This window comes from Hemibagrus wyckioides, linkage group LG04, assembly GCF_019097595.1.
Source record: "Hemibagrus wyckioides isolate EC202008001 linkage group LG04, SWU_Hwy_1.0, whole genome shotgun sequence".
NCBI lineage: Eukaryota > Metazoa > Chordata > Actinopteri > Siluriformes > Bagridae > Hemibagrus > Hemibagrus wyckioides.
Window position 1 is genome coordinate 27,623,714 of NC_080713.1, and position 27,888 is coordinate 27,651,601.

Here is a 27,888-nt window from a genome sequence, read left to right on the forward strand (position 1 = left end):
GGCCCTTGAGCAAGGCCCTTAACCCTCTCTGCTCCAGGGGTGCCGTATCATGGCTGACCCTGCGCTCTGACCCCAACCTCCAAGGATGGGATATGTGAAGAAAGAACTGTGCTGCATTACACTGTGCTGTAATGTATATGTGACAAATAAAGGCTGTCATGTATCAATTGCTTCATCCTCCAGAAACTGTCTGCATACTCGCATCACATGAGGCCAGGCATTGTTGTGCACTAGGAGGAACTCAGGACCCACTGCACCAGCATAGGGTCTGACAATGGGTCCAAGGATTTCATCCCGATACCTAATGGCTGTCAGGATGCCATTGTCTAGCCTGTAGAGGTTTGTACGTCCCTCCATGGATATGCCTCTCCCACAGATCCACCACCAACCCGGTCATGCTGAATGATGTTACAGGCAGTATAACATTCTCCATGGTTTCCAGACCTTTTCACATCTGTCACATGTGTTCAGGGTGAACCTGCTCTCATCTGTGAAAAGCACAGTGTGGCAATTCTGGTGTTCAATTGCAAATGCCAGTTGAGCTCCATGGTGCTGGACATTGAGCTACAGCCCTATCCAGCTCTCCTAGAGTAACTGCCTGTCTCCTGGAATCTCCCCTTTTCTCTGTTTTCTTCTTTTGTAAAGCTGCTTTGAGACAATGTTCATTGTAACAGGCATTATACAAAATAAATTGAATTGAATTGAATTGAATTGAATTGAATTGAATTGAATTGAATTGAATTGAATTGAATTGAATTGAATTGAATTGGAATCTCCTCCATGCTCTTGAGACTGTGCTCTTGAGACACAGGTCTAGATATTGCCTTGTGCTACCAGTAGTGACCCTAGCCAAATGCAAAACTAGTGAAAAACAGTCAGCAAAGATGAATAGTGAAAAATATGCCAGTGGTCTCCACCTGTAAAACCATTCCTTTTTTGGGGGTCGTTTCATTGTTGCCCATCTAGTGCACCTGTTGTTAATTTTATTAACACCAAAGCAGCTGAAACTGATTAACAACTCCCTCTGCTACTTAGCCAGATCAATATCCCAGGAGTTTTATTGACTTGAGGCTATACTCTGATTAACAACTGTTCATTAAATTTTTTTAACAGTGTATTTGATAAACAAATAAACAGCATTAATCTATTTATATAAATAGCATTGCCTTTGTCATCATACATCACAAGCCAAAATAGGGGATGCTCCCAAGCACTCCAAAAGCTGTAATATAAAGGTACTGATTGCCCATATCTCACACAGAACACCACACATTTACATTCATTGTGGAAGTTAAAAAGGTTTATATAATAGCCTAGAGGTCTGGGTTTGGGAAGGTTTCGGGAGGATAAGGATGAGTTTCTTGCACACATGGCTTCTGTTCACTCAGGTCAGAACAGTTGATCTTCTTTGCAGAATGTTCAAGGTGAGGGGGCATTAAGATAATTTCAATTAGGTAATATCAAAAACATATTCCAAAATTCTGATTGTGAAATTATTTTCTGAATTTTGCTGTAATTGACTGAATTACAATTACAAAACTTATTCTGAATAATATTGTGATTCATAAGTTTTTTCTGTAGTTTAAACCAGAAAGAATATCAAAGTGCACAAACAAATTAAAATGTAGTGAAATGCTTTTATCGACTGTCCTTGTTCCAAAAGAAAGATAAGTAAGATTTAAATTAAAATAGAAATATTAAAAAATATAGAAGCTCCTCCTCATTCTCTGTGTTTGCCTTCAAGGAGTAGAGACGTTTCCCTGACCAAAACAGAGAAAGGAGTCCATTTTTGGGATGGCTGAGGTCCTTCATTATCTTCCTGGCCTTGGTCCAGCACCGCTTGGTGTATATAGTCTCCAGGTTAGGAAGCTCAGTGCGGAAGGTACACTAAGCTGATTGCACCACCCTCTGGAGCTGCCTGGTGCTGTTTCCAGACCAGGCTGTGATGCTTCCCATCAGGATGCGCTCAGTGGTGCAGGTGTAGAACGTCTTTAGCACCTTTGAGGGCAGTGTAAAGTCCGTTTACACTCTGAGATGGTACAAATGCTGCCAGGCCTTCTTCACCAGGGTGTTAACGTGACAAGACCATGACAGGTCCTGCATGATGTGTACACCTAGGTACTGGAAACTGTCCACTTTCTCCACTAGGATCCCATTTATAAAACCTACAGTACAATACAGTCTCTACCTACCAGCAATGCCTTCCTCTCAGACAAGCTCAACCACTTCTTTGCTCTCCTCAACCAAGGCATCATACACCACACCAGAAATGCTGACTCCTCCACGGCTGATCATCCAATATCACACTCCACAACAGAGGTACACTTAGCACTGAGCAGAGTAGAACCACGTAAGTCAAGTGGTCCTGATGGCATACCCGGACATTTGCACAGGACTTGTGCTAACCAACTGGCACAAGTCTTCACTGAGATTTTCAACCTGTCACTGGTGCAGGCCACTGTCCCCACATGTCTGAAGACTACTACCATCATACCAGTGCCTAAGGATTCTTCTGCGAAGTGCCTGAATGATTTCCGCCCTGTTACGCTCACCCCAATTGTTATGAAGTGCTTTGAGAAGCTGCTTCTAAGTCACCTCATAGCAAGCCTTCCACCTACACTGAACCCACACCAGTTTGCCTACCACCCAAATAGGTCAACAGAGGATGCCATTTCCACTGCTATTCATCTAGCTCTCACCTACCTGGACAATAACAATACATACATTTGGATGCTTTTCATTGACTTCAGCTCTGCTTTTAATACAGTCGTCCCTAGTAATCACTAAGCTTAGTGATCTGGGTATCTGCACATTAATATGCAGTTGCATTATGGATTTCTTAACAAATAGACCTCAGTCTATAAGGTTGGGTAATCACATATCCTCAACCCTCTTCCTGAACACCAGTGTCCCACAAGGCTGCATGCTGAGACCACTGCTCTACTCCCTGTTCATCCATGACTGTGTTCTGCGGCATAACTCCATCTTCATCAAGTAGGCAGATGATACAACAGTTCTTGGGCCAATCAGCAACAATGATGAAACTGCCTACAGGGAGGAGATCCAAAGCCTGTCAGCATGGAGTTCCATGAACGACCTCACCCTCAATGCCACAAAGACCAAAGAGCTCATTGTGAACTTCCTGAAATCTACCAGCAGCAGACACTTCCCTATCTACATTAACAGGTCCAAAGAAGAGCGTCTCTAGCTTTAAGTTCCTGGGCATCCACATCTCTGAGGAACTATCTTTGCATCTGAACACCTCAACTCTGGTTTGGAAGGCACAACAGCATCTTTACTTTCTGAGAAGACTGAAAAAAGTTCACCTATCCCCCAAGATCCTGACCAACTTCTACCGCTGCATCATTGAGAGCATTTTGATGAGCTCCATCACAGTGTGGTATAGCAGCTCCATGGTGTGTGAAAAGAAATCATAGCAAAGAGTTGTGAAAACCATCTAACGCATCATCGACACCCAACTACCTGCCACTGACTCTCTTCACCATAGTAGATGTCTGCACAGAGCACACATATTCATCAAGGTCTCCTCCCACGCTAGTCACAAACTGTTCAACCTCCTCCTATCCAGTAGGAGATACAGGTCCATCTGCACCAGAACCAGCAGGTTCAGGGCCAGAAAATTCATGCTTCTACGATCACACTGATTCAGCTTAGCTCAATAATTGAAACTATCATGTCTATCAAACATAAATAAGAACAGGTTCTTTTACAGAACACATCTCCAACAGATACGTTATTACTTCGATATAGCTTAAATTTCAAAGTAATTCTCAGAAAGTTTCCTTTCCTCAGAAAGTTTTCTTTCCAAATATTCATTTAAACAATGAATATTACTTATACTGATATAACAATCAGTTTTCATATGCAAATTAAGCAGATGTACATATAAAACATGCTCTGATTAAGCTCATCAAAGCTTGTAGCCCAAGCATAATGCTCGCTAAAATCACCCTCAATGGGCTTACATTTTGTAGCAAAAGAAAAGAACTTAAACATATAAATTTGAAAGCAAAAAAAATGTAGTTCAGTTCTTTTCTGTTTACCCTGTACCCATAACTGTATTCTGAACAATTCTCAGACCATACTATAAGCACCTGTTCAGCAAGTAAAGCATCTTGGAAAATGCTAATTGTAACGGGCAGACTGTAGCGGAATGACCGGCACGAACAGAAGGAGTAGTTAAACCCCTGGAGGGGTACATTTATTAAGGAACACACAATAAGGGAAGGAGAGGGGTGAGCGGAGTGACACTCTGGAGCAAGGAATAGAAAGGAAGGAGAAGCGAGTGGAGTAACACTCTGGAGCAAGGAGTAGAGAAGAAGGGAAAGGAAAGGAAGGAGAAGCAAGCGGAGTAATGCTCTGGAGCAAGGAGTAGAAAAAAAGGGAAAGAGTAGCAGAGAAACGCTAAGGAAAGTGCTAGTGATAGGGAGCGGAAAGAAAGGAGGTCAGAGTCTACGTCCGAGAGTCCGCATGCAAGACCCTACCTCCGTGAGTCTGAATGCAAGCCTCTATGTCCGGTGAGCAGAGTAACGCTCTGGAGCAAGGAATAGAAAGGAAGGAGAAGTGAGTGGAATAATGCTCTGGAGCAAGGAGTAGAGAGGAAAGGAAAGGAAAGGAAGGAGGAGCGAGCGGAGTAACGCTCTGGAGCAAGGAATAGAGAGGAAGGGAAAGGAGAGAAAGTAGAAATAAGCGGAGTAACGCTCTGGAGCAAGGAGTAGAGAAGAAGGGAAAGGAAAGGAAGGAGAAGCGAGCGGAGTAACGCTCTGAAGCAAGGAGTAGAAAAGAAGTGAAAGAGTAGCGGAGAAACGCTAAGGAAAGTGCTAGTGACAGGGAGCGGAAAGAAGGGAGGTCAGAGTCTACGTCCGAGAGTCCGCATGCAAGACCCTACCTCCGTGAGTCTGAATGCAAGCCTCTACGTCCGAGATCAGACCCCGAAGGAGTGAAGGAGAGGAGATTAAATAGGGGAGCATGTGCACAGAAAACAAGGAGCAGGTGCAATCAATTACAATAAGGAGTGCGAGTGCGCTGATGAGGGGTAGAGTCCGGGGCGCCTGTGACAGAACAACCCCTCCACGGTCCGCTCCTGAGGACCGAAACACAGAAGCGTGCGATGACAGATCAGGGCCTCCTGGACCGTATGCACAACTCGGTCCTCAACCCCCATAGGGAGAGTAGTCGCAGCACCAGACTCTGGAAAGAGAAGGAAAGACAGGTAAGACAAAGAGTAGAGAGACAATGAACAAGTCTAGTTTAGAGGAGCTGGCCGATACGATGTCATCTTCCAATCCCCACTGCATTGGCAAGAGCAGCACCTGGGGGAGGTAGATACTCAGAGCGGAGAAGTCTAAAGTAATCCACCTGCAGGAGTGCTGCAGCCGCTTCTGGAGGGGGAAGTCAGTTTCTGGTTGGCGGTGGCAGTTCTGAGAACCGTGTGTCCTTTGCTTTCCATGAAGAGTGTCCTGCATGCCGCACCTCGGGTAGCCTTCTGTATGAAGGGTTCCATCATGAGGGAGCCTTGCCACAGGGAGCCACTGTAATCTGCCGAGCCGGAGTATGGAGAAGGAGTAACCCCGGGACTGGCAGAGCTCATACTTTCCTAGCCAGGCAGCACGTGGAGTACCGCGAGGAATGACGCGGCGGCGGCGGCCTGAGATGCGGAGGTCTCCTGTGGTGCAGGAAGCGCTCTTTGTAGGTTGCGGTCTGATCTTCTGTAACGGGCGGACTGTAGCGGAATGACCGGCATGAACAGAAGGAGTAGTTAAACCCCTGGAGGGATACATTTATTAAGGAACACACAATAAGGGAAGGAGAGGGGTGAGCGGAGTAACGCTCTGGAGCAAGGAATAGAAAGGAAGGAGAAGTGAGCGGAGTAACGCTCTGGAGCAAGGAGTAGAAAAGAAGGGAAAGAAAAGGAAGGAGAAGCGAGAGGAGTAACGCTCTGGAGCAAGGAGTAGAAAAGAAGGGAAAGAGTAGCAGAGAAACGCTAAGGAAAGTGCTAATGATAGGGAGCGGAAAGAAAGGAGGTCAGAGTCTACGTTCGAGAGTCCGCATGCAAGACCCTACCTCCGTGAGTCTGAATGCAAGCCTCAACGTCCGAGATAAGACCCCGAAGGAGTGAAGGAGAGGAGATTAAGTAGGGGAGCGCGTGCACAGAAAACAAGGAGCAGGTGCAATCAATTACAATAAGGAGTGCGAGTGCGCTGACGAGGGGTAGAGTCCGGCGCACCTGTGACACTAATATGGACTATAAGTAACAAATATGATTAACAATTAAATAGCACTGACAGATTTATTGTGGCAGTACAGAAGGAAGGGCACTGGAATGCCTTTGAAATCCTGCATCACAGGCAAAAATAGGGGATGCTCAAAGGTGGTCATACAAAGCTGATGGTTGGCCATATCTCACACAAAAGAGTTAAAGGCAGATAGTTGCAGACTGCAGAAACAATGTGAATTTTCTGTCACCCTGTGATGTGTGATCTATATATATATATATATAATATATATATATATATATATATATATATATATATATATATATATATATATATATACATAGTTTTTGTTGAGTTTTTGTTATTCATTAGTTGTGTTTTTACAATGCCACTGTAATGTACCTATTATTTCTGTACTAAATGAGTTTGAATTGATGCATAGAGCAGGGCATGCCCTAATTTGTGTAGGGCATGCCCTGCTCTATGCATCAATTCAAACTCATCTAGTATAGAAATAATAGGTACATTAAAGTGGCATTTTAGCAGGTATTATGGAAAATGCAAAGTAGTGAGGTAGAACATATGCATATGTAAACAGCACTCCTTGACATCTAGGTATTGTGGGAGTCAAATGGGATTATATAAAAGCCTAAAGGTCTAGGTGGTTTGGGAGGGATGAGAATGAGTTTCTTTCACACATGGCTTCTATTCACTCAGGTGAGAGCAGCTGATCCTCCCTGCAGCATCCAAGGACTGCCCAATCCTCCTCAACTCAGTAAAGATGGGGATGTACTGATTGGTGGGATCTTTTCTTTCCACAACAAATGGGAGCAGGCAGCACAAACATTCACATCAGGGCCAAAGAAAGGAGAATGTATAAGGTGAGGAGGCATTAGGACAATTTAAAAATGAATAAGGTTATGTTAAAAACATATTCCAAAATTATTTACATTGATTATTGTTATTGTCATTTTAATTGATATTGTCACTTTGTTCCAAAGTTTGAACCTTAGAGAATTTCAAAGTGCACAAACAATGGTATTTACAATTGAAGAAATCAACAGCAGAACTGATATTCTTCCTGACATCAATTTAGGTTATAAAATTTATGATACATGTGGATCAGTTGAAATGACCACAAGAGCTGCCTTGTTTTTAGTCAATGGTCATGGAGAAAATACAACTTCAGTGAACTGCTCCAAACCTGACACTGTTCAAGCAATTATAGGGCAAACATCATCTACTCCGACTATTGCAATCTCTACTACAGTGGGGCCTTTGCACATTCCTGTGGTAAATCCTATGTCTAATTTCAAATTATAAACATGCATTAAACTGAAATTAATGCATTTGCATTGCATGTTATGGAGGCAATTTGTATTGATTTGTATGTAATGTAATGTAGACATACCAAGTTGTATTATCTACAGTATATATTTAAACCAAATACATTTATTACAGGTTAGTCACTTTGCATCATGTGCATGCCTAAGTGACAGAAAAAAACACCCATCTTTCTTCAGAACACTTCCCAGTGATTATTTCCAGAGCAGAGCTTTGGCAAAGCTCGTCAAACATTTTGGATGGACCTGGGTGGGGGCTCTGTGCAGTGATAATGACTATGGGAATAGTGGTATAAATGCATTTATCAGTGCTGCCAAACAAGAGGGAATCTGTATTGAGTATTCCAAAGCATTTTTCAAGACAGACTCCAGAGAAAAAATTTTGAAAATAATTGAGATTATCAAGACTTCAACCTCCAAAGTGATTGTTGCTTTTGTTGCATACTCTGACTTTGGTTTTCTTCTGAGGGAAATGGTCTTGCAGAACATGACTGGGTTTCAGTGGATTGGAAGTGAGTCCTGGATATCCGATTTGAACACTGCCAATGCTGAATGGCAACATATTCTGAAAGGGTCTGTGGGTTTTGCTATCCCAAAAGCTAATATCAATGGCCTAGGGTCATTTTTGACTAAGCTTACTCCAGATTCTCATGTAGCTCTTTACAAGGAGGTATGGGAGACAATATTTCAATGTAAACTTCTGACTCAAGAAAATGTTGAAATGAAACAGTTGTGCCAAGGCAATGAAAGCCTCACTCATGTTCAAAACATGTATACAGATGTTTCAGACTTACGAATTGCAAATAATGTTTATAAGGCTGTGTATGCTGTGGCTTATGCCCTACATAAAAGTTATGGCTGTTCAGAAAGGGACAATGGACAAGAAAGTACTATTGCATGCACAAACCTAGCAGATAACCAGCAACCCTGGAAGGTAAGTATAACAAATTTAATTACTGAAAACAATATACCAGTATGCATAACTGAAGAGTATGCAACACTTTTTTCAGATAGTGAATGAGTTGAAGAAAATCCATTTCACCACTACAGCAGGAGAGGATGTATTCTTTGATGAGAATGGAGACCCAGCAGCACGGTATGATGTGCTGAACTGGCAGCAAGGTAAAGATGGAAAAACAGTGTTTGTTAAAGTTGGATTCTATGATGCATCTCTGCAAACTGACCTTCAGCTGTCTTTTAACAACAACAGTATAGCCTGGGCTCACAGTAAACTACAGGTGAATAACAGCTGTATAAACATAAAATTGTAGAAATTTTATTTTATTTAGTGTTTTTTTTTATTTTAGAAATGTATTAATTCAGGTACACAATAAAAAAAAATTTCAGGTACCAGTCTCTGTGTGTAGTCACAGTTGTCCCCCAGGCTTCAGGAAGGCTGTGCAGAAAGGAAGGCCAATCTGCTGCTTTGACTGTATACCATGTGCAGAGGGGGAAATCAGTAATTTATCAGGTATAATGAATAGGGGTTTGTGTCAGTGGTGTATACAAGCCACTGAAGAATGTGATAAGACTAATAAACAACATAGAAATAATTGTAATTTCCTAACATGATTTTCTCTTTCTTTAGATTCTATATCTTGCATCAAGTGCCCTCCTGAATTGTGGTCTAATGAAAAGAAAGATGCCTGTGTCTTAAAACTGGTGGAATTCCTGTCATATGAGGAAATAATGGGAATCATTCTGGTATCATTTTCTATGTTAGGAGTAGTTTTCACCATCTGCATTGCAGTAATTTTCTTCAAACACAAGGACACACCAATTGTTAGAGCAAATAATTCTGAACTGAGCTTTCTGCTGCTCTTCTCTCTGACTCTGTGTTTCCTGTGTTCACTTACTTTTATTGGAAGGCCCTCTGAGTGGTCCTGTATGCTGCGCCACACAGCATTTGGGATCACCTTTGTCCTCTGTATCTCCTGTGTTCTGGGGAAAACAGTAGTTGTGTTAATGGCCTTCAGGGCTACACTTCCAGGAAGCAATGTCATGAAGTGGTTTGGGCCTCTACAGCAGAGACTCAGTGTACTTGCCTTCACTCTTTTACAGATCATTATTTGTGTACTTTGGTTAACAATATCCCCTCCTTTTCCTCACAATAATATGAACTACTACAAAGAAAAGATTATATTAGAATGTCATGTAGGCTCAGTTATTGGTTTCTGGGCAGTGCTGGGTTATATAGGGTTCCTGGCTCTTTTGTGTTTTATTTTGGCTTTCCTGGCCCGGAAGTTGCCTGACAATTTCAATGAAGCCAAATTCATCACATTCAGCATGCTGATATTCTGTGCAGTTTGGATCACATTTATTCCAGCTTATGTCAGCTCTCCTGGAAAATTCACTGTAGCTGTGGAGATATTTGCAATTTTAGCATCAAGCTTTGGTTTACTATTTTGCATATTTGTTCCAAAATGTTATATAATCATGCTGAAACCAGAAAAAAATACAAAAAAGCAAATGATGGCTAAAGCACCCGTGAAATGAATTTAACTGTCCAGATCTTAACCAATACAAAGATTTGTTTAAACAAGTTCTCTGTATAAATACCATGTACTAACTTAAAATAGTTAAAAAAAAAAACAGGAATTACAGCTTAAATAACTGGCACATAAACTGGTATATTTTATCTTACTTTGCAGGACCAGATACATATGGTTATTGGTTAGTGCAAGTATGTTGGCATAACCAGCAAATGTTCTCACTTATATTTTGAGGATGTTTTCCTTCAAGAAATCTCACTTATTTTCTGTATTCTATGCAATAGAATATGTCTTAAGAACACCCTTCACAAACATTTCTAAGTGCACTGTCAAAGGCCTGTTAGCAATAAGTAAAGTAAAAGTAAAAGTACCAAAGCAGTGTAAGGGACTGTTTTTCAATCCATGTGGTTTAATATTACTGTATGTACAAACTAAACAGCTAGACTATGTCCAAAAATATGGACACGCCCAAGACAGATTACTTCTTAGTTGATTTTGTGTATATTAAACTGTCATACACACGCACACACACACCTCTTGGAGGGTCTATCACTCTGTACATTAAGGCATATGTGGCAGCATATATATATATATATATATAGTAGCACACTGAGCGGGGACAGAGAACAACACACAGAGCCCGGGAGCACGTCAGCACCAGCTTTTAATTACTCCGAACTGAAAGTAGGGAAGACAGGAACTCAGGTTAGCAGGAGAGCAGAAGGGGGAAAAAAAGACAAAAAAAAAAAAAAAAGGATAACCAACTAAGGAGATTCTTCCCTGAAAGGGCGCCTAGGCCAGGGAGGGCTAACGGCAGCAGCAGCGTACTGGAGAAGGCTGAAAACGGCTGGGGACGGCAGGTGCAGATCCAGGAGGGGCTGAGCTTCAGTGGTTCCACAAAGGCCTTGCTTTAGTCTGAGCTGCCTGCAATGCAATGCAATGCAATGCAATGCAATGCAATGCAATGCACCGCAATGCACCGCACCGCACCGCACCGCACCGCACCGCACCGCACCGCACCGCACCGCACCGCACCTCTATTAGTCCAGCAGCGGGCTTCCCCCTACCTTCTGGGGCTGGCGAGGCCAGCCTCTCTGTTGTGTTGCTCAGCTGGAGGGTGGATAGTTTAGTGGCGCTTCTGATTGGCCCAGAGCATTTTGGCGCGCTTTCTCCTGCTCCGCCCTGCACTCCAATTTAGTGGCGCTAGCCATGGTGCTGATCCGCTTCTGTCTATGCGGGCGCCACTGTCCAGGGTGCTGCATCACTGCAGCTTGTGTTTTCCAGGGAGAGGGAGGGGGCGAGGAGCGACTCTTTTCTGCATGCGTGTGGCGGTGTGCGCAGCGCCATCACGGGGCCTCCCCCTTAGCCCCAAGCCCCCACCTGGTGGTCTTTGGGCCCAGAGGGAGTGGGTGCGAGAGAGACCATCCACATTCCCATGTTGGCTCCCGGCTCTGTGCTGGACCTGGAACGAGAAGTCCTGCAAAGAGAGGAACCACCTAGTTACCCGTGTGTTAGTGTCCTTGGCTTTGGCCATCCATTGCAGTGGCGCGTGGTCCATGACCAGCGTGAAGTGCCGCCCTGCCAGGTAGTAGCGTAGGTCCTCCACGGCCCATTTGATTGCCAGGGCTTCTCGCTCCACTGCAGCGTAGTTTCTCTCAGCGGGGGTTAGCTTCCTTGAAGTGTAGAGGACCGGATGCTCTTCCTCTTCAAATACCTGGGACAGAACCGCCCCGAGACCTGTCTTGGAGGCGTCAGTATAAAGGGTGAAGGGGATGCTGAAGTCAGGATTTCGGAGCACTGGGTGGCTGGTGAGCACTGTTTTCAGCTGTTGGAAGGCTCGCTCGGTTTCCTCCGTCCAGCGCACTCGGTCCGGTTGGCCCTTTTTTGTGAGATCTGAGAGAGGGGAGGCTACAGAACCCCAGAAAGGCTCGTACCTGTTTTTTGGTGGTGGGCTGGGGGTACTTCCTGATGGCCTCGACCTTCTTTTCTTGGGGTCGTAGCAGCCCCCGTCCGATGCAGTAGCTGAGGTATTGTGCCTATGTCAGCCCCAGGTGGCACTTACGGGGGTTGGCCATCAGTCCTGCCTTCCGGAGGCCGCTCAATACCCCCTTCAGGTGGAAGAGGTGGTCTGACCAGGTGGAGGAGTGGATAAGGACGTCGTCTAGGTAGGCAGCAGCGAAGGCTTTATAGGGCCGGAGAACGACGTCCATAAGACGTTGAAAGGTAGCTGGGGCCCCGTGAAGACCGAAGGGCAGGACTCTATACTGCCAATGGCCTCCAGAGGTGGTGAAGGCGGTTTTAGGTTTAGCGTCTGGGGTTAGGGCCACCTGCCAGTAGCCTTTGGTGAGGTCCAGGGTGGAAATGAACCGGACTTTTCCCAGTCTCTCCACGAGGTCATCCACCTGGGGAAGGGGGTAGGAATCGAATTCTGAGATTTGGTTGAGCCTCCGGAAATCATTACAAAGGCGGAGGGACCCATCCGGCTTGGGCACCACTACAATGGGGCTGGACCATGGGCTGGTGGACTTTTCAATGACATCTCTTAGCATTTGCTCCACTTTTTTTTCTATAGCCTGATGTCGGGCTTCAGGGACCCTGTACGGCCGTTGGTGGACCACCGCTCCAGGAGGGGTTTTTATCTCATGTTGCACCAACTGCGTGAGCCCTGGAGTGGCCGAGAACACATCTGAGAACTGGTCGATGAGCTCGGTGAGATCTTGCTGTTGGGCTGGCGAGAGCTCCTCTCCCCTCCTGACTAAGGTGCACTCTTGGGGATCTGTGGCGGCAGAAGCAAATACAGACACAGCCGGCTGGGCCGGCAACCACCTTTTTAGGATATTGATGTGGTATAACTGTGTGTCTGCGTGCTTACCTGGCTGTTGGAGGCGGTGGTTTAGAGGTCCCACCCGTTCGAAGACTGTGTAGGGCCCCTGCCACTTGGCTAGGAACTTGCAGGTAGTATTGGGGACTAGGAGCATTACTTGGTCCCCGGGCTGAAACTCCCGGGGTTGGGCTGGCCGGTTATAGGCTCGCTGCTGGTCTCTTTGGGCTGCCTCCATATGCTCTCGTACGATAGGACCCACTCGGTCTATTCTCGCCTGCATGTCTTGGACATAGTCGATCACAGAGCGGAACGGTGAGTGCTGTCCTTCCCAGGCTTCCCGGGCCACATCTAACAGTCCTTGCGGTCGCCGACCAAACATGAGTTCGAAGGGGGTGAAGCCTGTTGAGGCCTGGGGCGTTTCTCGAACAGCAAAGAGGATGTAGGGGAGGAGGAGGTCCCAGTTCCTCCCCTCCTCATCTACCACCCGGCGGAGCATCCTCTTGAGGGTCTGATTGAACCGTTCCACCAGCCCATCAGTCTGTGGGTGGTACACGGACGTCCTCAGGTGTTTGACCTGTAAGAGCCGACACAGATCTGCCATTAGTCGTGAGGTGAAAGGCGTACCTTGATCAGTGAGGATGTCCTTGGGGATTCCCACCCGACTAAAGAGCGCAAGAAGCTCTCTGGCGATGTTGCGGGAGGTGGCTTTTCAAAGTGGCACTGCCTCGGGGTATCTGGTGGCATAATCCATCATCACGAGGATGTATTCGTGACCTCGGGTGGACTTCGGCAAAGGCCCGACGAGGTCCATGCCGAGCCGTTCAAAGGGGACGCTGATAATGGGGAGCGGAATGAGAGGGGCCGGCGCTGGCTTCTGGGGGGCTGTCTGTTGGCACTTGGGACAGACCCGGCAGAAGGCTTGGACTTCTGCCTGCATTCCAGGCCAGGTAAACCGGTACTTGAGTTTCTCTAGGGTGTTACGCGGGCCCAGATGGCCCCCCAGCGGATGCGTGTGGGCCAGATGCAGGAGGAGGGCGGTCCGTGAGTGAGGGACTACTAATAAGTCACATGGCTCCCCACGGCGTTCGGTGTGGTAGTACAGCAATCCCCCCTTGACGAGGAAATACGCTGCGGGAAGCTGGTCCACTGGGTGGGTGTTTACACCCTCTACCTGCAGAACTTATAGCCAGCAGTGCTTCAGCCGGTCATCCTCTTTCTGCTCCCGTCCGAAACTCCCTTCCCTGGTGATCTGCTGAGATAGGGAAGACAGGAGATTAGCTTCTTTCTCAGACTCACCTGGGGAGGAAGGCTCTGGGTCCGGGGCTCCGCGGGCCATGCACGCCGGCTTTGTCCGGGCTCTGGGTCTCTGCGGCCGCCTCGCCTGGTTGGGGCCCTTCATGGTGGTGGAGAACCCTGGCCAGTCACACCCGAGTAGCACAGGGACTGGGAGATTTTGGATTACTCCCGCGACGACAGGCCACTCCCCGGCTGGGCCCCGGATGAGGACCTGAGCGGATGGGATGGACCGGACATCCCCGTGGATACAGGAGACGGGTATGATCCCTGCCGGTTTTGCTGTCTTGGTTAGAACGCCGGGTCGGACCAGGGTGATGGTACTCCCTGAGTCCAGCAGGGCAGGCACGGAGCGGCCATTGAGCTCCACGGTGACCCTTGGGGATTCCGGGATGGTGGTCGCATGCAGGACACATCCAGCGAGCCAAGGTTTGGGAGCCCGACCTGGAGGGGTGGGCTCGGGCTCGGTAGGCATGGGCTCGTCTACGGGACCTCGAGGGGGCCGCTCTTCTGGCCTCCTTTTCTCTCCATAGGACCCTGTGTCTGGCAGCCGGGTGCCCTGGGGCCGGCAGGGAGGGGGTCGGAAATCTGCCTTCCATAGGTCCCGGCCGATCTCAAGGGTTGCCAGTGCACACTCCAGCCTATCAAGGAGCTCTCTCGGGGAGGTGGGATTACACAGCCCCACGGCCTTGCGCTCCTCCGAAGGGAGGGCTCGCAGGAACCGGTCCATGGCCACCCACTCGGTGACCTCTTTGGCCAACAGCTGGTCTGGTTGTAGCCACCGGCGGCAGCAGCGAAGGAGGTCATCCATCTGGGCCCAGGGGTTGGCGCTGGGGTCGTACCGCCATTTATGGAAGTCCCCGGCCGCACTGACTGGAGATCGGCCGCACCGGGTGAGGATTTCGGCCCGAACCAGCTCGTAGTCCTGTGCTTCCTCCATTTTGAGAGCATAATAGGCCAGTTGGGCAGCCCCAGTGAGAAGGGGGGCGAGCACGTTGGCCCAATCACACCGTGGCCACTCTTCCCGTTCCGCCGTACGCTCGAACGTCTCGAGGAAGGCCTCCACGTCATCCTCTGCTGTCATCTTTGTGAGGAGGCGCCGGGCAGCGTGGCCGGGGTCTGGGAGAGGGAATGCCGCAGCATGGGGCCCTCTTCGGAGCTCCTTTAGCTCTTCAGTGGTGGTTATCAGGCCCCAGGCTAGCTCCCGTGTAGCCTCCTGCTGGTGGATACTTGTCTCTAGCAGGTGCTTTAGAATGTGTTCCAGGCTGACCGCAGGAGCCTGTTCTGCGTCGCCTGCCCGCATTCTCCACCAGTGTAGCGCACTGAGCGGGGACAGAGAACACCACACAGAGCCCAGGAGCACGTCAACACCAGCTTTTAATTATTCCGAACTGAAAGTAGGGAAGACAGGAACTCAGGTTAGCAGGAGACCAGAGGGGGAAAAAAAAAGACAAAAAAAAAAAAGGATAACCAACTAAGGAGATTCTTCCTGAAAGGGCGCCTAGGCCAGGGAGGGCTAACGGCAGCAGCAGCGTCCTGGAGAAGGCTGAAAATGGCTGGGGATGGCAGGTGCAGATCCAGGAGGGGCTGAGCTTCAGTGGTTCCACAAAGGCCTTGCTTTAGTCTGAGCTGCCTGCAAAACAAAACACGCCATCCCTATTAGTCCAGCAGGGGGCGAGGAGCGACTCTTTTCTGCATGCGTGCGGCGGTGTGCATGTATATATACATATATATATGTATACGCTGCCACATATGCCTTAATGTTCAGAGTGATACACACACACACACACCTCTTGGAGGGTCTATCACTCTGTACATTAAGGCATATGTGGCATATATATATATATATATAGCAGACGCGGGACCTGAGTCACGATGCCCAGGTGCTTCGCTGGAGAAAACAGTCAAGCGAGAGTGGAGTTTATGGACAGGAAAAGTTTTGCAGCACACGCAACCGGCTCCCTCGAGAGTCGCATGTGCACGCTCCACTATAAAAAAACAACACAGAAATAGTGTAAGTCGTCCCCCAAAATGTAGTGGGACACAGAGCACACACTTTTTGAACGTGCCATCTTTCCTAATCTTTTATATATACACTACTCACAAAAAGTTAAGGATATTTGGCTTTTGGGTGAAATTTATGGAAAATGGAAAAAATTCACACTACAGTGATATTATATCATGAAAGTAGGGCATTTAGGTAGAAGCAGGCAATGGTGATTTCCTCATCTCAAACAATTTATTGAAACAAAAGCCAACAACAGTGGTGGGTATACCACAACAAAAAATGTCAATGTCTCAATAATTTGTCATGTGCCCTTGACTATCAATTACAGCTTGACAACAATGTCTCATGCTGTTCACGAGTTGTCTGCTGAGGCATGGCATTCCACTCTTCTTGAAGGGCGGCCCTCAGGTCATTGAGGTTCTGAGGTGCAGGGTTATGAGCCTCTATACGGCAACTCAGCTGATCCCATAGGTTTTCTATGGGATTCAGGTCTGGAGAAAGTGCAGGCCACTCCATTTGAGGTACCCCAGCCTCCAGCAGCCGTTCCCTAATGATGTGACGATGAGCTGGAGCATTGTCGTCCATGAAGATGATATTAGGCCTATGTTGTTCATGCAGGGGCACAATGACTGGATTAATGATGTTATTCAGGTAGTATTGGCTTGTCACTGTACCATTCACAAGATGTAGGGCAGGTCTGTATTGTGTAGACACACCTGAGACTGTAACATCACCACAACAGTGGCTGATGCATAGCGCTCTCCTTGACGTCTCCAACATCGTTGGCAGCCATAATTTCTGCTCAACGTGAATCAACTTTCATCAGAGAGCAGCACTGAGGCCCACTGGTCCCTCGTCCAGCGTAAATGCTCCCTGGCCCATGCAAGACGATGATGTGTGAGGTCAGGTACCCTTGCAGGTCGTCTAGCGTGCAGACCACGCTGATGTAAATGGTTTCGAATGGTCTGATGTGACACTTGGGTGCCTCACACTCTAAGCTCAGTGGCCACTTCCCTCTGAGAACATCCTGTTTGAAGCCTCACAATGGCAAGGTACTTTTGATCAATTGTGAGGTATCGTCTTGGTCTCATAATGTCAAAATGTGAACAGCTTTGTTAAAGAGGACTGTTTAAATACCAATTCTAGTTGAACCAGAAAATTTATTGCTCGATTCATGGATCAAACACCAGTTGTGACTTTTGCCATTAAGCACCTTGTTAGAGAACAGCAAGTTATGCAAAAAGTACTGAAACACTGAACAGTAGAGAAGGTCAAATTAAGTTCACCTGTAAAGGTTATAGTGCATTTTAGGTGCATCCTGAAATTTCACCCGAAAGCCAAATATCCTTATCTTTTGTGAGTAGTGTCTCTAGTTAAGACAGACAGGACAAACAATTGACACAAACATACACAGAGCTCTTCATGAAGACAAAGATGCTGGAGTAACATGACATAGATGCCCTTTTATGTTCTTGCTGGTGTGCTATGCTTCATCACATGACCTACCCAAGCTGATAAATCGGCGTGATTTCACACAGAGATTCAGACACAACTTCCACGTAGAAGTGTTCCCATAGCGTCAGCCGTGATGCAGCATCAAGTTCCTTCAAAAGGACGATCATAAAAGGACATCTAGGTCACATTACTACAGCTTCTTTTGTCTTCAGGAAGCGCTCTGTGTATTCAATCATTAGGTCGGTCTGTGTTTGCACCCCCCTGTTCAGGTTGGTGCACCAGATCTGGCACTAGGTAGAGACCAGATTTCTCTCACTGAGAGATTTTTACATTCCAGAGCACATGATCGGGGTCTGACCCCAGAGGGGCACCTCCCAACTGAGGTTGTGGAGACTATTTTGAACTTTTGCCTCTGGTGTTATACACATCATCTGGTTCTAGTTCACTGCCCTATTAATACAGTGCTAGAGTTCCTGCAGACACGCCGATCTTTAAGGCCTATCACCATCTACATTGAGGTATACGTGGAACGACCTCCTCAGTCTGTCAGTGGAGCAGGGCAGTGACAGCAACCTGTCACTAAAGCTGCTCCTCTGTTTGGATATGATGTTGTACATTTGATGAAGTAGATTGTCCATGATGGGCAGGAGCCTGCTCAGCGACAGACTCTCTGCCACTGATATCAGGCTGTCCAGTTCTGAGCTCGCCCTCCTCACCATCTTGTCAAGACATGAGGTGTCCTTCTTTTTGATACTGCCTCCCCAGCACACTGCCGCATAGAAGAGGGCACTCAACACAACAGTCTGATAGAACATCTGCAGCAGCTTTTTGCAGATGTTAAAGGACACCAGCCATCTTAGGAAGTACATCCGGCTCTCTCCTCTCCTGCACAAAGCATCTGTGTTGGCAGTACAGTCCATTTTATAATCCAGCAGTACTTCAAGGTATTTGTAAGTCTTGACAAACTCCACACAGTCACCGTTGACGCCTGGGTCTCCTGAAGTCCACTACCATCTTTCTTTTGTGATGTTAAGGTGCAGATACTTACAGTCACACCATGCAATGAAGTCCTGTATCAGTTTTCTGTACTCCTGTCCCTTCCTGATACAGCCCACGACAGCAGTGTTGTCCGTGAACTGTTGCACATGGCAGAACTCGATTGATTTCGACTTGATTTCACTTGTGATCCAGGGCTTGTTGTTTGCATAGCAGCGTACAGTTCTTACTGGAACAACAACGTCCATACAGAAGTTGATGTAGTCAGTAGTGCAGTCAACAACCTCCTCAATGTTCCCACTGAGCGGCCCCTGCAGTACATCCCAGTCTGTGTCCCTGAAGCAGTCTCTCAGAATCTGCTCTGCCTCAGGAGACCACTTCTTAAATGAGCATGTGGTTGTGGGTAGTCTCCTCACTTTTGTTTTATAGTGAGGCTGAAGCAGAATAAGGTTGTGGTCTGTAGACAGTGTCTCCCCTCCTAGGACCTCTAAGTGGTCCTAGAGGGGCTTCCCTGAGCCCTTTGAGCCAATGGAGTCAGTTACAAAAGTAATTCACCTTGTGCTGGGTAGTGGTAGCTATTTCCTAGGTCTATGAGGTGCGTTGTGTACCTCTAGGGATTACAGCTCACTTCACTAGGCGTGTTGCCTTGTCCAGCACCTGGGCTAGGGGCATTCCCCCCAGGATGTTTGTGCTGTGGTAGGTTGGTCCTCTCGACACACGATGCATCTCGTTCCCTTCTCAGGAAACCGGGTTACATACTTAACCTGGTGTAGTTTTCTCACTAAAATTTTTATGCCAAGAAACTTAGCAAAAAGCTTGTCACCATCTTCCATAGTAGCATATGCTAAATCAAGAAGGCTTATTGTTAGAGCTGGCATTCGGTCCTAAATGTTTTACCACATTTGCTGTAGGGGCAAAAGACTATTGACTGTTTTCCAGACCACATGTAAGGTAGGTTTGCAGGATCCATCATGTAAAATTCTATTCTAGAATGTCTTGTGTAATAATTCATTTCTGCACTTGGACAGGATGTTCTGCCAAAGAATGGCCTCAGCCTTGGGCTGCTAGGATGCAAAGGTGAAAAATCATAACTTCTGACAACATGCTCAATTATTACCCTCTGCACCTCAGGTGTGCTTAACTGGTCATGTGGCAGATAAAAATACGTTTTCTCACTTCCAGACAAAGCTTCAGCACCTACTTTAAAGAAAGATGCACATATATCAGCAGTTTCGGCCCATGTGAAAGCTCTTAGAAGTCAGAAACTTGAATTACAATTTTCCTTAGAGTCAAGAAGGTTTGTGACTTTTCCAATCCAGCAGTCTGTTCAGACAGTTTACTTTCTGAAGACTTGCAACTTTGACAGCTCATCAAACAGTTACTGCTTAAAAACCAATCCAATCACCACTCAGCACCACAACATCTTTCAATTCCAAAAGGCAAGTACAAGTCAAGAACCGTAACTATATACATTTGACAATAGCTGAATGTGGAAAACAACTATCAGCTCCCCCCTTTAAGGCTGATATATACATTAACACTGGTTAAATAGGTCACAGATCTACCTCTTACCCTGAGAGATGGTGGAACCAGTCGAGCAGTGCTAGTGTATCTGAGGGAGTGAGGTGCAGTGTGAGGAGTAATAAGATGTTTGAGGTAAGATGGTGCTAGTCCATTCTTGGCTTTATAGGCAAGCATCAGTGTTTTAAATCTGATGCATGCAGCTACCGGAAGCCAGTGGAGGGCACGCATCAGTGTTAAAATTTACTGCAAGACAGTACAGGTTGAACTAAAAACTTGAAATCATGCACGCACAAATCTCGAATGGTTTAGTCCACAGGACTTGGTTCCAGTCCTCTAAAGTCCACTGTTTGTGCATCTCAGTCCACTTTTCTACCGATTTGCCAATCTTAGTAGGTCTCCTACACACAGTGTCTCAGCCCCTGGTTTTATTCAAAAATGTAGCCAATTCAGGAGCAGTGAGGTATCTATTTCTTAAGGAGGACACTCGAAAATACTTGACTTCTTTTTGGAAAAGGTGATCTTTGAAGTTTTAGATGGCTGACCTGCTGATTAAATTGGTACAGATGAATGAATGTGTTTTAATATTCATTCTTTTACATTTCAGTGTAAACATACAATAAAGACTTGGTGTTACCAAACTTTTTCTTGTCAGTCTATATGTACATACACACACCTCATTTCAGGTTGAGATGAAACCAAATACATATGCAAAATGAATTGGTACAATAAAATAAGAACTTTTGTGTTATTTCAATTGTCCTTTCAGAGAATGAAGTAGTCCTTTGGAGGAAAAAAATACTTTAAAAAAAGTCCTTTTGATGTCTTTCTCTACTTGTATAATAAAAGAAAATCAAGTTCCTTTAAATTGAATGAATGTAATTTTTTTTTCTGATTTCCTTTTCTTGAAATCTCAAGTAGATCCACAGACATCGTTAACACTTGAAGTAACTGGTCATGTTTCTTCAAGATGGCATTTTGATACAAGTCAACGCACACTAGGCAACTCGCCAACTCTTTAGGCTCAGCAAAAAAAAAAAATTAAAAAGAAAAAAAAATCTGACAATTGGAGACACAATCAACAATCAGTTAATGCTTGAGTGAGCACATTCATTCAGCTTAGCTCAATAACCAAATGGTCATGTCTATCAAACATGAACAAGAACTCCTCAAACTTATTTACACCATACCTGACGTAGAAAACCAGCAAAGAAAATGTTCTTTTACAAAACACAAAATGTTCTTTTACACACACACACACACACATATATATGTGTGTGTGTGTGTGTGTGTGTGTGTATATATATATATATATATATATATATATATATATATATATATATATATATCTCATAACTCAAGTATATAAATAAGAAAAGTAATAAAATAAACCTTTTTCCTTTTTTTTAAATTTTTTTTAAATAGTTCACCATAGCTACTATCTGCAGCTCACTCTTCAAGGTCAGCCAGCCAAGCGAAATTTTTAATGCATGTGGACTACACTTTTTTTTGGTGCTCTGTATTTAATTATATACATCTAAATAATTATAGTTAACCACTTCAATAACTGGGTTACACTTAATCCTTGAGTTTGATGCATTCAAAAAGCTCAATATAAAAAGAATAATCAGTATGACCTGAATGAGAAACCATGTGGGATGTGGCCAATACAATTTGAGCATGCCCCATTCTGTGCATCAATTCAATACTAATCTTGGTACAGAAATAATAGGAATATCACAATGGCATTTTAGCGGGTATTATGTAAAATGCAAATTAATGAGGTAGTACATATGCATAAGTAAACAGCACACCTTGACATCTAGGTATTTTGGGAGTTAAATGGGATTCTATAAAAGCCTAGATGTCTAGGGGGTTCTGGAGAAATGAGAATGAGTTTCTTGCATGCATGGCTTCTGTTTACTCAGGTAAGAGCAGCTGAGCCTCCCTGCAGCATCCAAGGACTGGCAAATCCTCCTCAACTCAGTAAAGATGGGGATGTTCTGATTGGTGGGATTTTTTCCTTCCATGACAAATGGGAGCAGCCAGCACGAACATTTACATCAGGGCTCAAGAGAGGAGAATGCATAAGGTAAGAGAGCATTAGGAGAATTTCAAAATGAATGAGGTTATGATGAAAACATACTCCTAAAATATTTGCACTCTAAATTTTACAAGATATTTTGACTTATATTGTGGATTTTGTTTCCCAGTTTGAACCTTAAAGAATTTCAAAGTGCACAAACAATGAAATTCGCAATTGAAGAAATCAACAACAGAACTGATATTCTTCCTGGCATTAATTTAGGTTATAAAATTTACGATGCATGTGGATCAGTTGAAATGACCACAAGAGCTGCCTTGTCTTTAGTCAATGACCATGTAGAAAATACAACTTTAGTGAACTGCTCCAAATCTGACACTGTTCAAGCAATTATAGGTCAATCATCATCTACTCCAACTATTGCCATCTCTACTACAGTGGGACCTTTGCATATTCCTGTGGTAAATATTTTGTTCAATAGGAAATTGTAAACATGAATTTAGCTGAAATTACACTTGCATTGCATGTTATGAAAGCAAATATTGATTCTCAGGAAGACATACGAAGTGGTATTATCTACAGTATATATACTTTTAACCATGTACATTCATTACAGGTTAGTCATTTTGCATCATGTGCATGCCTAAGTGACAGAAAAAAACACCCATCTTTCTTCAGAACTGTTCCCAGTGATTATTTCCAGAGCAGAGCTTTGGCAAAGCTAGTCAAACATTTTGGATGGACCTGGGTGGGAACCCTGTGCAGTGATAATGACTATGGGAAAAATGGCATAAGTGCATTTATCAGTGCAGCTAAAGAAGAGGGAATCTGTGTTGAGTATTCCAAAGCATTTTTTAAGACAGACCCCAGAGAAAAAATTTTGAAAATAATTGAGATTATCAAGACTTCAACCTCCAAAGTGATTGTTGCTTTTGTTGCATACTCTGACTTTGGTTTTCTTCTGAGGGAAATGGTCTTGCAGAACATGACTGGGTTTCAGTGGATTGGAAGTGAGTCCTGGATCTCCGATTTGAACACTGCCAATGCTAAATGGCAGCATATTCTGAAAGGGTCTGTGGGTTTTGCTATCCCAAAAGCTAATATCAATGGCCTAGGGTCATTTTTTAATAAGCTTAATCCAGATTCTGATGTAGTTCTTTACAAAGAGGTATGGGAGACAATATTTCAGTGTAAATATCTGACACAGGAAAATGCTGAAATGAAACAGTTGTGCCAAGGCAATGAAAGCCTCACTCATGTTCAAAACATGTATACAGATGTTTCAGACTTACGAATTTCAAATAATGTTTATAAGGCTGTGTATGCTGTGGCTTATGCCCTACATAAAAGTTATGGCTGTTCAGAGAGGGACAATGGACAAGAAGGTGTTATTGCATGTACAAAACTAGCAGATTACCTGCAACCCTGGAAGGTAAGTGTAACAAGAACAATTCCTGAAAATTACTTTTTTCAGTAATAATTAAAAATGCATTACTGAAGAGTATGCAACATTTGCTTTAGACAGTGAATGAGTTGAAGAAAATCCATTTCACCACTGCAACAGGAGAGGATGTATTCTTTGATGAGAATGGAGACCCAGCAGCACGGTATGATGTGCTGAATTGGCAGCAAGGTGAAGATGGTAAAACAGTGTTTGTTAAAGTTGGCTTCTATGATGCCTCTCTACAATCACACCTTCAGCTGTCTTTTAACAAAAATACTATAGCCTGGGCTCACAATAAACCACAGGTAAATTAGAGCTATATAAACGTAAATATGGAGAAAAAAACATTTTAGAAATGTATTAATTTACAATAAAACAATAAAAAACAAATTTCAGGTGCCTGTCTCAGTGTGTAGTTACAGTTGTCCCCCAGGATTCAGGAAGGCTGTGCAGAAAGGAAGGCCAATCTGCTGCTTTGACTGTATACCATGTGCAGAGGGGGAAATCAGTAATATAACAGGTATAATGAATTGTGGTTTGTGTCATTGATACAGAGCCAATGAAGGATTTGATTAGGGCAATAAACAAAATTTACAAATACTTTGATTGAAAAAACTAAATAATTGTAATTATCTAAAGTGATTTTCTCTTTCTTTAGATTCTATATCTTGCATCAAGTGCCCTCCTGAATTGTGGTCTAATGAAAAGAACGATGCCTGTGTCTTAAAGCTGGTGGAATTCCTTTCTTTTGAAGAAATAATGGGAATCATTCTGGTATCATTTTCTATGTTAGGAGTAGCTTTCACCGTCTGCATTGCAGTAATTTTCTTCAAACACAAGGACACACCAATCGTTAGAGCAAATAATTCTGAACTGAGCTTTCTGCTGCTCTTATCTCTGACTCTGTGTTTCCTCTGTTCACTTACTTTCATTGGACAACCCTCTGAGTGGTCCTGTATGCTGCGCCACACAGCGTTTGGGATCACCTTCGTCCTCTGTATCTCCTGTGTTCTGGGGAAAACAGTAGTAGTGTTAATGGCCTTCAGGGCTACACTTCCAGGTAGTAATGTAATGAAATGGTTTGGGCCTACACAGCAGAGACTCAGTGTACTTGCCTTCACTCTTTTACAGATCATTATTTGTGTACTTTGGTTAACAATATCCCCTCCTTTTCCCTACAATAATATGAACTACTACAAAGAAAAAATCGTATTAGAATGTCATGTAGGCTCAGTTATAGGTTTCTGGGCAGTGCTGGGTTATATAGGACTCCTGGCTCTTTTGTGTTTTATCTTGGCTTTTCTGGCCCGGAAGTTGCCTGACAATTTTAATGAAGCCAAATTCATCACATTCAGCATGCTCATATTCTGTGCAGTTTGGATCACATTTATTCCTGCTTATGTCAGCTCTCCTGGAAAATTCACTGTAGCTGTAGAGATATTTGCCATTTTAGCATCAAGCTTTGGTTTACTATTTTGCATATTTGTTCCAAAGTGTTATATAATCATACTGAAACCAGATAAGAACACAAAGAAGCAAATGATGACTAAAGCACCTGTAAAATCAATTTAGCTGTCCAGATCTTTACCAATACAAATGTGTTTAAATTAAGTAACCTATTTAAAGAACATGTACTAACTTAAATGAAAGCTTTCAATATCATTTAGCATAAAGATTTGCAACTTAAGTAACTGTTGCACGTAAACTGGCATATTTTATCATACTTTGCAGAACTAGTTACATATGGTTAGTTCTTAGTGCAAGAAGTATGGTGACATAACTAGCACGTCTTCACATATTTTGAGGCTGTTTTTTCTCAAAAATAATTTTCAAACATTTTCTGTATTCTATGCAATAGAATAAATCTTAAGAAACACACTCCACAACCATTTCTAAGTGCACTGTCAAAGGCCTATTAGCAATAAAAGTAAAAGTACCAAAGCAGTGTAAGGGACTGTTTTTCAATCAATGTGGTGTAACATTACTCCATGGAAAATTGGCAAAATACAAAGTATCCATGACAAACCCAGCAACTTGACTCTGTCCAAAAAATATGGATATGCCCAAGTCAGATTTTTATTTTTACCTTTTAATTTCAGATGTAGCCTATAATAAACTAACAGAAAATCAAATAAAATATTACTTTTCAGTTGTTTTCTTTTATCTCTGTGTATGTAATTGTCTTCTGAAAAATTCCCAGACCATACTATGAGCACCTGTTCAACAGGCGAATCACTTTTGCAAGATATGAAAAGGGACAATAAGAAATAAATATGATTAACAAATATGAAGCATTGATAAATATAATGAGGCAATGCAGAAAGAAGGGCAGTGGAATGCCTTTGTCATCATACATCATAAGTAAAAAGGTGGTCATACAAAGCTGATGATTGGGCATATCTCACACAAAAGTGTTATAGGCAGAGGCTTACAGGACTGCAGAGACAATGACAATGTATTTTTTCTTCTCCCTGTGGTGTGCGATCTAGGCACTTTAATCTGAGGTCCTACCATAGGAATAATGAATAAGAACATGTTCTTCTACAACACATCTCCTACAGATACAAAATCACTTTGATATAGCTTACTTTTCAAAGTAATTAAAATCAGTTTTCTTTCCAAATAGTCAATTAAACAATGAATATTAACTACACTGATATAACAATCAGTTTTCATATCCATATTAACTAGATGTACAGGTTAAACATGCTCTGAATAAACTCACCAGAGCTCATAGCCCGGGCATAAAGTTCGCTTAAATCACCATCAATGGGGTTACATTTTGTAACAAATGAAAAATAACAATAGCTAACTTTATCTGCTGCCTCACTCTTCAAGGTCATCCAGCCAAGCTAAGTTTTTACGCAAAGGCACTACACTTTTTTTTGTAAACAAATCCCTATGTAATGTTCTAGTTTAATGCTACTCATTGACAGGCTGCACTACACAGGCCCGTAAGTCTCCCATTTCCATCCAGTACCATTGATTTCCATCAGTTTGCCAACATGCTTTTACCACACAATCAGAGATTTTAGACCAGAACACGATCCCCCACTCCAAGAGTTATGAGTTATGACCAAATTATCCTTGATATTTTGAATATCAGGCTCAAATGAAAGAAAATCCATACAAAGCAATTTCAATAGGCAGGATATAGGGATATTTACCAGTGCAGACCTTTAAGGTTGTTTTTTTTTAGTTCTCACACCTCTCACACAAGTGTTTATCTTATTCTCAACATCATAAACCATTTTTAGCCAATAAAACAAGTCCACAGTTTGTTTAATACCCATGTGTCCCAAATTACATAACCAAAATCAGTGTAAGGCAGAGCAAAAACATTGGACTAAGCACTGAGTTTTGTTACAATCCAATTCTTTCGTTTTTCCAACAAAGGCAAATCACTCAAATCACCAGTAGATTAGGATGTGTGAACCTACTGAGTGACTAAGGAGACACACTAGACACATCAATACGAAAGGAGTCAGAAAAGGAAATGTTTCCAAACATTCTCTGAGGTATGGTCAGCTCAGCAATAACACAATTAAGAGGTAATGCTATGTCATGATCGTTTTAATTTCTTACCCAAACAGGAAACTGACCTCTGCTTGGGAAAAGTGACCAAACAAAAATACCCCCAAGTAAGATTAATGTTATCAGCTGTTCAAGCAAGACATCATGTTCAGTACAGCAATTTACGTTTCAAAACCACCCACGATAAACAAAAATCTGCAATACATGGACTCCACCCCAAATGTTTTTTTTTATTGTTTAAGCCACAAATGATCCTCCCACACTCTTTAAACACACACAGAAAACATTTGCAAGCATATCTCTATATTTTGATGTATTTTGATTTTCAGCATCCCACGCTTTCCTAAACAATGCTGTGTTCTTATTAACATTTTACTTTACTAATATTTTCAATTAATGTTTATATTTTGTAATTAATAATTATATTTTTATTAATAAATGACCTTATTTCAACATAAAAACAATTCACTATAAATTTTGTGGATTCCACAATATACCGGGAAAATCCGTGAAAAAAATGAGTTATGTTCAAAATAAAAATCTGTGATTCACCGGGGCCGTGATAAATGAACCACGATATAGCGGGAGATTACTGTATCATCATTATTGCCATTTACAAAACACTTCAAAGCAACTCACTGCCCTCTATGTACAACTTCACTAGTTTTACATCACTCATCAATAAACCAAGATGTCCT

The 27,888-nt window shown here is 43.7% G+C and overlaps 2 protein-coding genes across 2 annotated transcripts; both read left to right on the forward strand.

Annotated features, from left to right (window-relative positions):
* Positions 1–5,649: 5,649 nt before the first annotated feature.
* On the forward strand, positions 5,650–10,075 carry LOC131351557 (extracellular calcium-sensing receptor-like). Its single transcript, XM_058386975.1, has 7 exons — positions 5,650–5,745; positions 6,954–7,117; positions 7,238–7,529; positions 7,698–8,466; positions 8,594–8,817; positions 8,927–9,050; positions 9,168–10,075. The coding sequence occupies exons 1-7, from the start codon at positions 5,650–5,652 to the stop codon at positions 10,073–10,075; spliced, it is 2,577 nt and encodes an 858-aa protein (XP_058242958.1).
* Positions 10,076–22,391: 12,316 nt separating this feature from the next.
* Positions 22,392–25,228, forward strand: LOC131351558 (extracellular calcium-sensing receptor-like). Its single transcript, XM_058386976.1, has 5 exons — positions 22,392–22,673; positions 22,829–23,644; positions 23,734–23,961; positions 24,053–24,176; positions 24,315–25,228. Exons 1-5 carry the CDS (start codon positions 22,416–22,418, stop codon positions 25,226–25,228), a joined length of 2,340 nt encoding a protein of 779 aa, XP_058242959.1. The 5' UTR covers positions 22,392–22,415.
* The last annotated feature ends 2,660 nt before the right edge of the window (positions 25,229–27,888 follow it).